At 36.9% G+C, this 18,054-nt stretch overlaps 1 protein-coding gene and 2 non-coding genes across 4 annotated transcripts in view; all 3 read right to left on the bottom strand.

Annotated features, from left to right (window-relative positions):
* Nucleotides 1-18,054, bottom strand: part of CLCN5 (chloride voltage-gated channel 5) — a 153,673-nt gene that overhangs the window by 43,571 nt on the left and 92,048 nt on the right. For both annotated transcript variants that reach the window (XM_059911906.1, XM_059911905.1), the window contains one exon: nucleotides 2,331-2,477. In XM_059911906.1, coding sequence (XP_059767889.1) covers nucleotides 2,331-2,477 — 147 coding nt within the window. The remainder of the gene's footprint in view (nucleotides 1-2,330; nucleotides 2,478-18,054) is intronic.
* TRNAD-GUC (transfer RNA aspartic acid (anticodon GUC)) lies at nucleotides 1,081-1,153 on the bottom strand. The gene has a single exon. It is a non-coding gene; the product is annotated as a tRNA-Asp (tRNA).
* TRNAE-CUC (transfer RNA glutamic acid (anticodon CUC)) lies at nucleotides 17,935-18,007 on the bottom strand. Its single transcript has one exon. It is a non-coding gene; the product is annotated as a tRNA-Glu (tRNA).

Raw genomic sequence — 18,054 nt, 5'->3', positions numbered from 1 at the left:
CCTGCCACTGTATTCCCAGTGCCTATAGCAGTACCTGGTTCATACCAGGTGCTTGAAAAGTATTTGTTGAATGAGTATGTGAAGGAGTTTTGTCCTCACAGTGACAATAAGGTTAATTCAAACTTCTTAGCATGACATTCAGGCCCCAATTTACTTATTTGGGCTTATATTCTGCCTTTTTATACCTCTGTATATTATGCCTGTTGCTACCTCTGTAAAAGCTTGCTTTCTGCCTCAAATGCTCTTCCTCCTACCAAATAACTTACCTTTCAAGGCCCTTCTCAAACACACCTTTTCTGTGAAATTTTTTCCAATCCTACACACACACACACACACACACACACACACACAGAATGCGTCCTCTGCTAAGTCCTTACAATATAGGGTTATAATAGACATAATAATGATGATGATTATGATAGCTAACATTTTATTGAGCATTAACTCTATGCCGGGTACATAAGCACTTTATATGTTATTATCTCATTTAATCCTGAAAACAACTCTTAAGAGGTAGGTACTATCATAAGTACTTATGTGTCTGTTAGGCTAGCTAGAATCAACTTCATGAAGGCAGGGATGGTGCCTTAAAGCCTTGCTAATTCCCAGAACCTAGCAAAGTATCTGTAATGTCATAGGCCCTTAATACAAATTTGCTAAATAATGAATTCTGATAGTAGTTTCTTGTCCCCTGATTTCACTTTGAGAATGGCAATCCCAATCACTTAAAGAACCAGACAATAAAGTATATAAATTTAATCTTAAAGTGATACAGTCCTTTCTAATTACAACAAGAAACTCAGAAGTCATAAAAGAAAAGGGTTATATACCTAGCTATACAAAAATTTTAAAATATTTGTAGATTAAAAAAACAAAGTTAACAAAGGCAAACCAGAAATAGAAAATATACATATTCAACCTACATTAGACAAAAGATTAATAGTAATAATATAAAGGGCTCTTATAAAAAAATAAGAAAAGATAATCAGCCCATTAGAAAAACAGGAACATCATATGAACAGGAAACTTCCAGAAAAAGAAAATTTTTTTGGCCACACCGTGCAGCTTGTGGGATTTTAGTTCCCTGACCAGGGATTGAACTCGAGCCCTCCGCAGTGACAGTGCAAAGTCCTAACCACTGGACCACCAGGGAATTCCCCAGAAAAAGAAATTTAAATGGTTAATAAACATGAAAATATGCTCAAGGTCATTAATTTTAAAAAGTGAAAATTAAAACAATAATAGGGATGTATTTATTTATTTATCATATTGCAAAGATGAAAAAAGAATTATAATATTTAGCACCAGCAAGGCTGGTGAAAGGGGTAATAAGCACTCTTACACGCTCATGCTACAGAAATGCTCTCATACACTTAAAAGATACACACACACACACACACACACACGCACACGCACATGCACATGGTTGTCCATTGTGGCACTGTTCGTAATAGCAAGAGATTGGAAGCAATTGAAATGTGCATCAATAGAAGCTTGGTTAAGTAAACTATGGTACAGCTATACCATGAAATTGTATGCAGCCAATGAAGAGAATGACGTTACTACATAACCAAATAATAGATAAGGGGAATTCTCATTTTATAAATATATTCCAGATAATAAGAAAACAATTATAAAAAGGGGAAAGGATTTGAACAGACACTTCATCGAAGAGGATATAAGGTTGGCAAATTAAGCACATGAAATGATGTTCAACATCATAAACCATTAGGGAAATGAAATTAAAACCATGATGAGATAACACTACATAGCTGTTAGAATGGTTAAAATTAAAATTACTGAAAATACTAAGAGCAGAACAAGTGGAAGAACTACCATACATGGCTAGTTCAGTTGCAAAATGGTACAGCCACTCTGGAAAATGGTTTGGCAGTTACTTACAAAGTTCAGCATATGTTTATCACACAACCCAGTGATCCCACTCCGGGGTATACAACTCAGCAAGAGAAAGGAATGAACAATTAAATGAATCTCCAAGGCATTAAGCTCAGTGAATGAAGTCAGTCTCAGAAGTTGAAACTATGTGACTCCATGTATATGACATTCTCAAAAAGGAAAAACTATGGGACAGAGAACAAATCAGTGGTTACCAGGGCTTGGGGGTGGGGGAGGTCTGACTGCAAAGGGTAATAAGAAGGAATTCTTTGGGGGTGTTGAACTGTTCTGTATCCTGTCGGTGGTGGTTATTACAAGTATCTATGCATGTGTTAAAATTCACAGGACTGTGTGCCAGGAGATAAATAAATGTTATTGTATGTACATTGGAAATAATTTTTAAAAAGATAAATTGTCATCAGCAGTAACGATACCTTCTATTTCTCCATCTAAGGGAGGAACATCATCTCTCATGGAGAAATCCATAGCTGTCCCTGGTATGTCCATCAAGTCCTCATCACTGGAGCTGCTCTGGAAGCTATTGAAACTCCCCTGCTGAAAGCCTCTGTTATCCATGGCTCCTGCACAGAAAAAAAAAAACAGGAGGCTTATTACAATGACTTCCAAGCCCCTTACCACTTATTCTTTTTTTATTGTGGTAAATACACATAACATAAAATTTACCATTTAAACCGTTTTAAACTGGCAATTCAGTAGCATTTAGCACATTTACAATGATGTGCAATCATCACTATCCATTTCCAGAAATTTTTCATCATCTCAAACAGAAACTCACTACCCAGTAAACATAACTTCCCATCTCCCTCCCACCCCAGACCCTTATAACCTCTATTCTCTTTCTGTGTCTGTGATTTGCTGATTCTGGATATTTCATATAAATGTAATCATATAAGATGTGGGCTTTTGTGTCTGGCTTCTTTCACTTCTCATAATTTTTTCAAGGCTCATCCATGCTGTAGCATGTATCAGTACTACATTCCTTTTTAGAACTGAATAATACCCATTGTATGGATATACCACATTTTATTTACCCATTTATCAGTTGATGGACATTTGGGTAGTTTTCACCTTTTGGGTTACCACTTATTCGTATGTCCTCTTTCGTGCTCTTATTTTGACAGTATAGACATACAAACTACTTAGCACAGTCAGTTACCCTCCAGATATAACATACCGCTACCCTTACCATGTAGTTGATATCGGTTTTTTGAGAACCATTGCAAATAAGCAAATCAAATGAGGACATGCATACAAAACTCATGGGAGTTCACAAGTAAATAAAAACTTGAAATAAAAACTAGACAGCAGTATTGAGAAATGTGCTAGCCATCTGGGAGTGGAAAAATATTATTTTATGCCTCTGGCTCTCCCAGAGTTCTTAACACAATATAGGTGCACAGAAATACTGGGAAAAAGAGGCATACTGTGCTGTTCAATGTTGTTCTCTGCTCAAGAATTTAATATTAAAGATGAAACACTTTCCACATCCCAAGTGGGAATCTTCAGATCATAAAATTTTATTCAAAAAAATCTTAGTATATTGATCTTCTTTAAAAAAAAAACAAACAGCATTACAGCCAACTTTATCCAGCCCTGCAGCTCCCCACCCCAGTTTTTGATGAAATCTTCATCAAGTTTCATAGTCAACAAAGTTCTATTCGATTAGGCAAATAATACTCTTTTTAAAAAATTTCATTCATTCATTCATTCATTTTATTTTTGGCTGCGTTGGGTCTTCGTTGCTGTGTGCAGGCTTTCTCTAGTTGCAGCGAGCGGGGGCGCCTCTTTGTTGTGGTGCGCGGGCTTCTCATTGCAGTGGCTTCTCTTGTTGTGGAGCATGGGCTTCAGGTGCGTGGGCTTCAGTAGTTGTGGCAAGCAGGCCCGGTAGTTGTGGTTCACGGGCTCTAGAGCACAGGCTCAGTAGTTGTGGCGCACAGGCTTAGTTGCTCCACGGCACGTGGGATCTTCCCGGACCAGGGCTTGAACCCGTGTCCCCTGCATTGGCAGGCGGATTCTTAACCACTGCGCCACCAGGGAAGCCCTAAATAATACTCTTTTAAGAAACTTCTTACTCTGGGTTATCAGAATTATGTGTGAGAATGTGGTAAAGACCAAATACTTTAAATTAAACTTTAGGGGGACTTCCCTGGTGGTCCAGTGGTTAAGACTCTGTGCTCCCAATGCAGGGGGCCCGGGTTTGATCCCTGGTCGCGGAACTAAGATCCCACATACTGCAACTGGAGAGCCTGTGCGCCACAACTAGAGAAGCCCGTGCACTGCAACAATAACCCTGCACAGCCATAGTTAATTAATTAATTAAATGTTAGGCCTAAAAAATTGCAATCACAGCAGTTAAATTAAATATTTTAAACATTGAGCATAAAGGAGAAAGAACCAACATTTACCAGGACTTCAATTAATTTTCAGGCCCTGCGCCATGTGCTTAAAGTGAACTCTTTCACTTAATTTTTCCAGCGTTCCTAAGCTGTGGCATTAGCACTCCTAGTGCAGATGAGGAAACCAAAGCTCAGAGAGACTAAGTAACTTGCCCAGTTAGTGTTTTTAAAACACGGTAAGCTCCAAATCATGTGTTCAATTTCACAACATCTCACTTATGATAAAGAGGTCAGCCTGATGGAGAAGGTCAGCATGAGTGACATTTATGAACCACCTATTATGTATGAAGCATTGTGGGATAGTGGGACAGATACAGAAATGATGCTGGGTAGGCCAGATGAAATGAAGATTGAGAGGCAAAGACTTGGGAGTTATCAACATCAAGGTGATGACTGAAATCAAGAGAACAGATATTCCAAGGGAAATCTGCCATTCACTTATGGATAAGGATGAATATAAATAAAAGAAACACATTCTCAACAACCTTCTTTAGTATACACCAATAGCTTGAACTCTGTGCAGACATGAATCTAAACAACAGGTTCTCCAGGAACATTACCATGCTTCCATGGTGATATAATGGTCAGGTGGAGAAGGTAGGGTCATTTACCCAGAGGTACTAATAACTTAGAAAATTATCTATCATAAAACCATTCCCTCAACTACAAAATCTCTAACCTTCCTATGTGGATCAAATGTTTCCTAGGATACTAAGAATCCATGCTTTGCATCTTCAGCCCAGCTCCCTCGCTGCCAGCCAATCCTTCATCCTCACTAGACTCCCTCCTGCTCTATCCTGCTTCCTTCATGCCCCTTCTCTGAGCACACCTGCAAAAATGCATTTACACGAATTCCTCTGAATTATGATTCTAAGCAAGAAGGTGACAAAAGCGGCCTCTGCCGCCGCTTCCGAGTCTAACCTGACTACCACAGGATCCTTAGCGGGTTTTTCCTATTACCAACGACACATAGGAAATTCTGAATCTCTCAGTCTTCCCTCCTGTCATCCAGGAAGAAGTGTCTTTAATCTTTATTTAAGAAAAAAATTAGTCTCTCTACTTTGCTCTCGATCTGACTGAGATAACAGATCCTTACCTGCCTTACTCTGAGTTACTTTATCTTATCCTTTAAGGAAATCTACTATCTCTAGCCCTCATCTCTATCTCAAGCTCCAGTCCTCAATTCCCAAGAATTCCATTTGACACTTCTGTTGCTTCCTCAAACTCAATAGGATGAAAATGAAAAACAAGCAGAAATAACATTAGCCTAAACACAAATAACAAAATCCAAACAAGGCATGTTTCCTGCCCTCACCCCTCACATCAACTTTCCCTTTTAAATATAGGTGGCATCAGAGTCAATAGTTACACTTAATATTTGTCTAACTCTGGGATTTACTACGTTCAACAAACCTATAAAAGCAATCTCAAAAGTAGGTATTCCAGGTTTCTAGAAATCTTAACAGAAAACGAGCACCATTTTAGCTGATGAGAAGAACTTGAGAGATTTTCTTTCTGTTTAAATTCATCCAACGCCCGTGAATTCCAGTGACTAGCACTGAAAGTAGGCAAGAAAATTTGCAAAACGATGCAGGATCCTTTCCCTCTCTCTTCACTGGTTATGTGCTTCATTCAGGAAATGATTTAAAATACACAGTTCCAGCAACTCTACATTAGCCACACAAATCATAGGAAGAAAAAGTATGGGGAGTCCAAAAATAATTTATATTTGGCTTTGGAATATGTCCTGTAGTCATATTTTCAGAAGGTGTACCTATTGTTCTGGGAATTCATTAAAACAAAATAATGACGCTACAAGATGAAGACTCAACAAAGGAGAAGCTGGAAATCTCTTCCGTTTCCCCATTAGGACCTTACAAACTCCTTCCTGCAACCCACTGACACAGAACAATCCAGCTAAATTGAGCTGCCTCATTTCAAACATTTCATGGAACAGCTATCTGGTTCAGTGTTTGGGTTATAAAGTGCTTCTTTAATAAGTACATAGAAATAAAGGGTCAACAAAAGAAAATTAGAAGCAGCAAGCAGATCAAGCAAAACATGCAACAAACTGGAGTTCAACAAAGAAAAAAAACATAATCAGTAAAACTCAAAGTGATATTTTGCCCGTGGATAATCCATTCTGGTAGTCTTTGGTTTTATTTTGCAGATATAAAAAAGTTCCAGACAAAAAGTTAAAGCAGCAGAATAATGAGGAAATAGTTTAAAGTTCCTCAAAGTTGAGATTTGATCCTGCATTTAGTTGAACTCCAAGCCTATTGCTCTTTCCATAACACTCTGGGGCTTCCCTATGACATGTCAGTCCAGAGAATGGCACATCTGGAATAAATCAAACCTCTAGATGGTCACAAGCCTGAGGTCAGCCAGAATTTAGGGTAGACCAGGAACAAAGTAACAGGATTTGATTTATTATCCCAACTAGTGGATTACTATAGGGCTTGTCATACAGTGAAGGGTTATGGGGGGAGGGCAAACAGGGGAAAATGTTTGGTTGATATCTGCATTACACAGCTGACACTTTCAGTGCCTTTTATCACCTTCTTGCTTAAAATCATAAGCTGGTTCCCCATTGCCTTTTGGGTCAAGTTTACATTTCTTTGTATGGTATTCAGAGCCCTATCAAATCTAGATCCCATCTACCCAGACAGACTTATCTCCTGCCATAGATTTGCTATACTCCACATAGGCCATGTACTTTTACACCTCCATACCTTTGCTCAGGCCATATATTCTCTCTGAAATCCCATCCAGTCCCCATCCTCTTTTTGGCCTGGTGAAATTCCCTTCAGTCCATCTAGGGCCAGCTCAAACAGGCTTTCCCTCAACACCCCCTTTGTTCAGACATCTATGCTGATTGCATAATCTCTTCCACTTGAGTCTTGTGACTACACCATATCCTTCTCATTTTTGTGGTCTCATTTTGTGGTCTCATTTTTGTGTGAGCTTTTATTTATATGGGTTCTATCTATAGATATTTACTGAATTAGAAATCAAAACCCAGAAATATTCAAAATGAATATTTGTTAATGTAGTTGTTGTGGAACAACAACTCTAGTGTTGTTCCAGAGAAGGTATTCAATAAATGCTTACTGAGGAGGATTCTAGTTGGGGAGGAATGGTTAATAGCCAGTCAACATATTTATATAGCCAATACTCAATAAATCTATGCCTTGCACTATGAGGGTAGAGGATTAAGGATACAAAAAGCGTTTGTTACCCTGTCACTGCTTTCAAGGAATTTATGATCTAGTTGGGGAGGAAACTTCCACATAATGTAATTATACAACAGCTAAGTGTTAAACTGTTAGAATAAAAGTGAAATTGGCATTTAGAAAATGGAAGGGAGATTGTAAGCTAGAGAAGGCTTCATGGAGGAAAGAAGGTATTCGAGGACCAGGAAGCAAAATGGCCAAAGGCTTGAGATGAGAATGAGGCTGGCATCTGTGCTTGACTAGAGGACGGGGTAGCTGTATGTGAGCAAATGGTTGGGAAGCCAATGGAGTCACTGTAGTTTTTGAGGAGCAACATGATAAAAACATAGTTTTAGGAGGTAAGTGTGGCCGCAGTAGACTGGAAGAGAGGATGAAAAGGCTAGGAAGGCAGTTCACCACTTCCAGTTTCAATGTAGGTCATTTAGGATGGAGGAAGAAGGGGGAAAAGGGGAGGAGGAGGAGTGCATATTCCCAACAGTTGTACTGAAAGAGCCAGGTGGGGATGGGGTGGGATGGTGCTAATTTGTGGTATGGCATACTAGCATCTTGTTTAACTAGTGACAGCAACACATGTTGGTACAAACAAATTAATACCTCCATCTCAACTAGCCCATTTGGCAAAAGCAAATGTATAAACCAATGGGCAGGCTGATACACATGACCCTTCAAATAAAAATATAAAGTATATCACATATTCCAATGCTAACAAGCACAAAGAAGCAATAAACTTTTCTATTTCTTATTTTGGTTCAAGAACGATAACTGTTGACCTGCACATGGCATTCCGTGTACGTAACATATGCCAGATACCACAAATGTGGAAAAGGGAGGATGCAAAAGGAAAACAGAGTAAGAGAGGCATTATACAACCTACCAAGATACGAGTATTGTCTTATCATTTAAAAGAAAGAACATTAAGTCAATCCTAAGTATAACATTGAAGGTGATAAGAACTGGCACATACATAAAATCACCCTTTTTCTACCCACTATACTTTGAGCTACTTGAGGACAGGGTGCCTTAAATCTGTGTTCCTAAGTGCCTGACACAAAGAGAGAGCTCAGTAAATAATCTAGTTTATACTCCAATTCCAGTTTTAGTTACTTTATTTTGAGATGCAGAAATGAAATGCAAGTCATGGACAGTAGTCACTGAGGTGCCTTATTTCAGAGGTTTGGGCCCATCCTTAGCCCAAGGCGCACCTTCTCTACCTGTCAAAATTTCAAGTAAAAAGTCCCAGGAGGAAATAACAGTGCTTCTTCTCACAGTGTGGTCTTCATCTGGGAGTCATCCTCACAGACAAGTAGGGGTTATGAGAAAAAACAGAACTCAGGGCAGGCAGTACGAGAACAGCAGTTCTCAAACTTTTTGGTCTCAGGATCCCTTTAGTCTTCAAAATTATTGAGGGACCTAAAGAGCTTTTATTTATATGGGTTCTATCTATAGATATTTACTGAATTAGAAATCAAAACCCAGAAATATTCAAAATGAATATTTGTTAATGTATTTAAATATAATAATACTCATCCCATTATATGTTAACATTAACTTTGGGGAAAAAAATCTACATTTTCCAAAAAAAATTAGTGAGAGGCATTTTGCAAATCTTTTTTTAAATTTTTAAAATTTTTAAATTTTTTATTCTTACTTTTATTTATTTATTTATTTATTGGCCTCACCATGCTGCTTGCGAGATCTTAGTTACCTGACCAGGGTTCGAACCTGGGCCCCCTGCAGTGGAAGCTCAAGAGTCCTAACCACTGGACACCAGAGAATTCCCACAAATTTTTTCAATGTCTGCCTTAAGAGGACACATATTCCATTAGCCACCAGAGCAATGACATCAGCACCTGTCATACAGCCTCTAGAAAACTCCACTGCATATTCATGAGAAAATGACAATGAAAAAGGCAAAGAAAGTCTTAATACTAATATGAAAATAGTTTTGACTTTGCAGACCCCGTTAAAGGGTCTCAGGAAGCACAGACCACTCTTTGAGAATTGTTAAACGAGAGAAAGAACACAGAATGGAGAAACCATACTTGGGCAACACTCATGACTGGTAAGAAGGAGGAAGAGGACAAACCAGTCAGATGAGACCATGTTGACAGATGAAGGAAGTGGAAGTGAAGCAAACCACAAACTAATATTTCCCATAAATATTTTTCCAAAGGAGAAATAGCCTTGATATATAAAGAGATTGTTCAAATCATTAAAATTGAATCCCAACAGATGAAAGGGCAAAAGATATTGGTAAGTAGATAATTTATTAAAGAAAAGGGGGAAAGGGGTTTTAAAAATTCAGCGAAATTAAAATTGAAACAATAATATGCTATTGTCCCTTAGCATTTCTTCGGTTTTATCTCAGAGATTCTTTCTTTCTTTTTTTTTTTTTTTTTGGCCGTGCCACATAGATCGCGGGATCTTAGTTCCCCGACCAGGAATCGAACCCAGGCCCCTGAAGTGAAAGTGCCAAGTCCTAACCACTAGACCACCAGGGAATTCCCTCAGAGATTCTTCAAATATGATAACACTCTGATAGAAAGGCTTTCAAGAGTGACAAATAAGATGGCTAGAGAAGCACCCTGAAGTTCAAGGACAAGAGCCTGCCAGGCCTGACAAAGACACCACTCATATTTTATAGATCACTTTCACTTTGGAATATATGAGTAAAACACCAAAATAAACTTTAAGAAACTGAAATATAGCATTACATTGAAAGATTTGCCTACTATAAATAAGGAGAGTTTATTCCAAGAACACAAGACTGATATCACAAGGGAAATTGTCAACATCATTTATCAGACTAACAGATAAAATTTTAAAAGCCATAATTATCTCAACAGATGTCAAGAACAGATTTTTTAAATTTATATTTATTCCAGATTAAAATATTTTAAAAATATTCCAGGTGGAAAATTTGTTTCTTGACATGATACAGAAAATTTAAATTAAAACCAAGAAGCAAAATCTCATTCCCCTTAATACAGGAAGATAATGATGCCTCCTGTTGCCTATTATATTTAACATGGTAAAAGAAAACTTTAAGAGGAAAAAAGTGAAGAATGCATATAGGAAAGGAAGAAATATATTTTGATGTTTGGATTGCATGAATACATATCTATACAACTCTAAGAATATTAACTAAAAATAACTAAAGGTAATAAATGAATTCAGAAATTATAAGGCAAATAGACAAAAAACAACTGCATTCCCATGTACTATCATAGAACTAGAAAATACAATAATTTATTTATGACAGAGACATACACTTGAAACACAATATTACTGTAAAATTTATAAAATCCAAGTAGGAGGAAAAAAAGAATGACATAAATCAACAAAGAAGTATCATGCTCTTGGATAGAAAGTCTAAATATAGCAAGAACAAAACAGACACTAATCTGAATTGTATTACAACTATATATTAATCTAGAGTCCCTATGGCATCCTTTAGATAACTTGAAAGATTGATAGTGAACTTCACCTGGAAGAATAAGTAGGCAAGGATACTAGTGTATATATTTTCTTAAGTAAATATGGCAAACATAACCTGTCAGATTTTAATCTTCTACAAAGAAACAATCATCAAAACCTTATGGCACTGGATTAAGAATAGAGATTCTAGCAGTGGACACACACTATTTTAAGAACTTAATAGCTGATAAACCAGAAGCAACAAAACTATAAGGAAAGAATCAACCACTTTTTAGTAAATAGTTGAGGGACTGCTAGATATCAAAATGGAAAACATCACGATGAAGAGTAGCCCCCGCCTGCCGCAACTAGAGAAAGCCCTCGCACAGAAACAAAGACCCAACACAGCCACAAATAAATAATAAATAAATAATCATTTTTTTTAAAAAAAGGAAAACAATGTACAATTACAACATATACCACATTGTGATAAATTCCAAATGGGTTTTTTTAGGGTTGATTTTAAAAATAACACAGAATAGTATATTCATTCCAGATGTGGTGAACAGGCAAAGTTATTTCTGACCATGGACAGATACAAAATGGATTAATTAATATGTACTAAAATAAATAACTTTTTGCATCAGGGAATGTATGCAATAAAATGAAGTGAAAAGAACAGAGGAACAAATCTGTGTCATCATTGATAAAGGTAATAAAAAAGGTGGATGCACATATTCAAGTAAAGATTAAAGGAGGATTTCTGGTTTCTGGCCAAGCATGTAATAAGGAGCTTGGAAGTTCTCATTCCCATCCTCACAATGAGAAAAAATTGAACAAACTGAAAATCAACAACTCTTAGATCCATCAGAGAACTCAGATTACAGGACAAACTACTGTCCCCAAACTTAGGGAGACAGACAGGCGGATACAGAGAATCATAGCTTACACTGTGGAACCCTCTTTGAGAACCAGTGCCAGGGTAGGAGAACCTAAACTGTAATTGAAGAATAGCTAGAGGCTTAGTGTGGACAAATTTGAGAGTTAAGAACTCCAAAAGGCCCAGTGAAGACCAGAGAAAAATCCCCTCGTGCTTCCAGTAGGGGCAGGAAAATGAACAGGGCATTCTCTTCTTTTTAACAAGGCTGGCCCTCAAGAGAAACTATTTTACCAACGCCTAACCAACTTAGCGGAAAGGAAAACTGAAGTCTAGTTCCCTCCAGCCTTCCTGTCTCACGTAAAGGAGAAAAAAACAAAAGAAAATAAAACTGAGAAGCACTTGTGAAGTTCACAACCAAGGGGGCACAGGATTAATAAAAGACTGAAACCTAATCATAGGACTATAGAACACATCCCTTCCTCCATGCCTTACTAACACATCAACAGGGCTCATGAATAACAATAGGAGAATACAACTATAAGAACTGCAAAACCTAAATACATATGAGAGACAAAAACAAAGACATTAGAGAAAATTTTAGCCTCTGACACATACAGATACAGCAAACAGTAAACATATCGTAACCCCCATCCAGATAAACATAAAATTTCACACTAAAGGCCTATTTACTTTAGTTATTTTTACTCAGTATATCATTGTCCAGCTTTCAAAAAAAATTCCAAGGCATATTAAAAGACCAGGAGAAAAAAAAAAAAAAAACACAGCATGTAGAGACAGAGCAAGCATCAGAACCAGAGTCAGATGTGGAAGGAATGTTGGAATTTTCAGAACAGCAATTTAAAATAACTATGATTAATATGCTAAGGGCCTTGGAAAAGGTGGACAACATGCAAGAACAGATGGCTACTAAAGGAAAAAATCAAAAGGAAATACTAGAAATGAAAAATGCTGTAAAAAAAAAAGGTGAAGAATGCCTTTGATAGATGCATCAATAGACTGAACACAGCAGAGGAAAAGGATCAGCAAGCTTGAAGAAATGTCAGTAGAAACTTCTAAAACTGAAATGCCAAGAGAAAAGAAGAATGAAAAAAATGAAAAGAATATCAAGAGCTGTGGTACAATTACAAAAGGTGTAACATACGCATAACAGGAATAACAAGAAGAAAAGCTGCAAAAGAAATATTTGAAGCAATAATAATGAAGCAATAATGAAGCAATAAAAACCACAGGTCCAGAAGCTCAGAGAACATGAAAGAGGATAAATATATACATACATACATACTACAACTAGGCATATAATACCCAAACTGCAGAAAATCAAAGACAAAGTCCTGAAAGTAGCCAGAGGAAAAAACACCTTACCTATAGAAGAGCAAAGATAAGAAATACATCAGACTTCTCTTCAGAAACCATGCAATCAAGAAGAGAGAAGAGTGAAAAATATGAAGTATTGAAAAGAACCACCAATCAAGAATTCTGAATCCAGAGAAATTATCCTTCAAAACAGAATGAGAAATAAAGACTTTTCTCAGAAAAGCAAAAATTGAGGGAATTTGTCAGCAGTAGACCTACCTTGCAGGAAATGTTAAAAGATATTCTTCAGAAAAAAGAAAAACGATAGAAGTCAGAAACTCATACCTATGTAAAGAAAGGAAGAGTGCGGGCTTCCCTGGTGGCGCAGTGGTTGAGAATCCGCCTGCCAATGCAGGGGACACGGGTTCGAGTCCTGGTCTGGGAAGATCCCACATGCTGTGGAGCAACTAGGCCCATGAGCCACAACTACTGAGCCTGCACGTCTGGAGCCTGTGCTCTGCAACAAGAGAGGCCGCGACAGTGAGAGGCCTGCACACCGCGATGAAGAGTGGCCCCCACTCGCCGCGACCAGAGAAAGCCCTTGCACAGAAACGAAGACCCAACACAGCCAAAAATAAATAAATAAAGAAACAAATTTAAAAAAAACAAAAGAAAGGAAGAGTGGTAGAGAAAGAATAAATTAAAGTAAAATAAAATACTTTTTAATTCTTAATTGATCTACAGACAACAGTTTGTGCAAAATAATAACAGCAACAACATTCAGTGATGATATCTTATGGATAAGTGAAATGAAAGACAGGAATGTTATAAGGGACAGAGGGAGGAAGTAGGAATACTCTGAAAATAAGGTACTTGCATTATTACTCATGAAGTAGAATTGTGTTATTTGAAAGGAGACTTAGATTAGTTGTAAATGTATATTGCAAACATAAGGGCAACCACTAAAAAAAGTAAAAAGATAAAAAGGAAAGGAAAGAAGTATGATTAATATGCTAAGAAAGGAGGAAAAATGGACTCATACAAAATGGTCAATTAAAACTAGAAGGCAAAGAAAGAGTGGAAGATAAAATAAGAAAACAACAAGGGCAACAAATAGGAAACAGTAACAAATATGGCAGATAATGTGGACTCAACATATCAGTAATCACTTTAAACAATAATAGTCTATTAAATATACCAATTAAAAGGCAGAGACTGCCATAGTGGATAAAAATACAACACCCAACTATGTTGTCTATAAGAAACCATGCTAACACTAATTAAAAGGAAGCTAGAGTAGCTATATTAATTTCAGAAAAAGCTAACTTCAGAGCAAGGCAAATTATCAGGGATAAAGAGGTATATTACAAAATGATAAAGGGGTCAATTCTCTAAGAAGCCATAGGAATCCTTAATGTGTATGTGCCTAACAACAGAGCATAAAAATACATGAGGTGAAAACTGACAGAATGGCAAAGAGAAATAGATGAACCCACCATTATAGTTGGAGACTTCAACAGCCCTCTACTGGAAATGGACAGATCCAGAACCAGAAAATCAGTAAACACATAGCTGAACTAAATAGCATCAACCAACTGAATCAAGTTGGCAAATATAGAATCCTTCATCTAACAGCAGCAGCAGAATACACTTTCTTTGTTTTTACACTTTCTTCTTAAGCTCACATGGATCATTCACAAAGACAGATGACATTCTGGGCCCCGAAATACACCTTAACAATTAAAAAAAAAACAGAAATCATGCAAAGTTTGCTCTCAGATCGTAATGGAATTAAACTAGAAATCAACAACAGAAAGGTAGCTGGAAAAACCGAAAATACTTAGAGATTAAAGGACACACTTCTAAATAACACATGGGTCAAAGAATAAGTCACAAGAGAAATTAACAAACATTTTGAAGTAAACGAAAATTTAAAATCAAAATTTGTGAGAAGCAGCAAAACCAGCGCGTAGAGATAAATTTATAGCATTCAATGCATATATTAGAAAAGAAGAAAGGTCTAAAATCAACCCTCTAAGTTTCCACCTTAGGAAACTAGGAAAAGAAGGGCAAATTAATCCCAAAGTAAGCACAAGAAAATAAATAATAAAAATCAGAGCAGAAATCAATGAAACTGAAGACAGGAAATCAATAAAATAAATCAACAAAACCAAGAGTTGGTTCTTTTAACAGATCAATAAAATTAGTAAACCTCTAGCCAGGTTAACTAAGAAAAAGAGAGAGAAGATACAAATTAATAATGTCAAAAAAGAAACAGGAACCATCACTATTCATCTTATGGACATTAAAAAGATAATAAAGGAATATTGTTAGAAAATCTATGCTCACAAATTTGATAACCTAGATGAAATGGACTAATACCTTGAAAAATACAATCTACCAAAACTCACACAAAGAGAAATAGATCAGTGAATATGCTTATATCTATTAAATAAGTTGAATCACTAATAACCTTCCAAAACAGAAAGCACCAGACCCAGATGGAATCACTAGTGAATCCTACCAAACACTTAAAGAAGAAATTATATCAATTCTCCACAATCTCTTTCAAAAATAGAAGCAGAGAGAATACTCCCTAACTCATTTTATGAGACTGGCATTATCTTAATACCAAAACAAGACAAAGACAAGAATAGAAAACTACAATATCTCTCATGGGCACAGTTGCGAAAAGCCTCAACAAAATATTAGCAGATCGAATCCAACAATGTATAAAAAGTATGATTTATTTCAGGCATGCAAGGCAGGTCCACCATTAAAAAAATCCATTAGTATAATGCATTACATCAACAAGGCTAAAGAAGAAAAATCGTAAGAACATATCAATCGATGCAAAAAAAAAAAAGCATTTGACAAAAATCCAACACCCATTCATGATAAAATCTCTCAGCAAACCAGGAATGAAGGGGAACTTCCTCAACTAGAGCTAACATTTTAAACTTAATGGTAAGAATCTAGATGCTTTCCTGCTAAGACCAGGAATAAGACAAGGTTGTCTGTGCTCACCACTCCTATTCAGCATCATACTAGAAGTCCCAACTAATGCAATAACAATTAGAGGAAACAAAAGGTATACAGTTTGGGAAGGAAGCAATAAAACTGTCTTTGTTCACAGACGACATGATTGTCTACATAGAAAAAAACTCCTGGAACTGATGAGCAACTCTAGCAAGGTTGCAGGATACAAGGTTAATATACAAAAGTCAACTACTTTCTTGTATATCAGCAATGAACAACTGGAATTTCAAATTAAAAGCACAATGCCATTAGAGCTGTAAAATGTGCTGCTGTGGGGAGGACCAAATGAACCAGAAATCATTACTCCTTCTAGCCTGGAAAATCTCCAACATTAGTTTACACCATAGGAAACGATCTTTTTTGCCTGTATCATGAACAGCCACTCTGGGGTAGTTGAAAGAGTTTATAATAAAGCTTTTCAATTGGAGATTGTGGCTATAGAGATACTCATCAGAGAACTATAACAACGTTAGTGATTCCCAGAAAGTCATCGGGCTTGGAGGGCAGGAAGCCTCTCCACGATGCATGTCATCTAGGAATAGATCATGTCATGAAGTCTCTTTCTACACCACTCTTATAGAGAACCTGGCAGTGTTTTCCTAAACAGATGCCCTAGTATCAAAAGCTCAACTGATGGAGTGAGATGTAAACCCCTAGCATAGTAGGAAAATACACATAAAGGACTGGAGAGAAGGAAAGAGTTCAGGACTGGTTGTCAGGAAACCCAGTCCTGACTGTGTCCCTTCCTCCTCTGCCTCTCTAAATATCAGTTTTCACATTTGTAAAATGTGAGGATCAAGCTGCTCCCTCACCCCACCCACCAAGGATTATAAACTCTTTGAGGGCAGTGCTAAGTCTTAGCTCTAGAATCACACATCTAGGTTTGGCCAAGAATAAAATTGTAAAATAAAAAAAAAAACTAAACACAGTGCCATTTACATTAGCATCAAAAATATGAAATAATTAGGTATAAATCTAATAAAATGTGTACAAGATCCTAATCAAAATACCAGAAAGTTATTTTGTGGATATCAACAAACTGATTCTAAAGTTTATATGGAAGGGCAAAAAAAGTCAGAATACCTCACACAATACTGAAGGAGAAGAACAAAGTCAGAGCACTGACATTACCCAACTTCAAGACTTATTAAAAAGCTACAGTAATTAAGACAATGTGGTATTGGTGGAAGAATAGACAAATTGATCAATAAAACAGCCTAGAGAGCCCAGAAATAAACCCACACAAACAGAGTCAACTGATCTTTGACAAAGAACAAGAGGCAATTCAATGGAGAAAGGACAGTCTTTTCAACAAACGGTACTGGAACTGGACATCTACATGCAAAAGAGAAAATGAATCTAGACACAGATCTGCAACATTCACAAAAATTAACTCAAAATGGATCATAGACCTAAATATAAAATGCAAAACTATAAAACTCCTGCAAGAAAACCTAGGTGACACCTAGGTGACCTTGGGTTTGGAGATAACGTTTTAGCTACAACACCAAAAGTATGATCTATGAAAGAAAAAAGTTGATAAATTGGACTTTATTAAAATTAAAAACTTCTGCTCTGCAAAAGCCACTGCTAAAAGAATGAAAAAAACAAGGCACATATGGGAGAAAATATTTGCAAAAGACACACCTGATAAGGGACTGGTACCCAAAACATACAAATAACTCTTAAAAAAGTTTTTTTTTCTTTTGGCCACGCTGCGCAGCTTATGGGATCTTAGTTCCCTGGCCAGATATTGAACCCGGGCCCTCAGCAGTGAGAGTGCGGAGTCCTAACCACTGGACCACCAGGGAATTCCCAAGAACTCTTAAAATTCAATAAGAAAACAAACAATGCAATT

The sequence above is a fragment of the Balaenoptera ricei genome, chromosome X, assembly GCF_028023285.1.
Source record: "Balaenoptera ricei isolate mBalRic1 chromosome X, mBalRic1.hap2, whole genome shotgun sequence".
NCBI lineage: Eukaryota > Metazoa > Chordata > Mammalia > Artiodactyla > Balaenopteridae > Balaenoptera > Balaenoptera ricei.
Note: the sequence above shows the minus strand (reverse complement) of the source record. Positions and strands in the feature narration are given on the sequence as shown.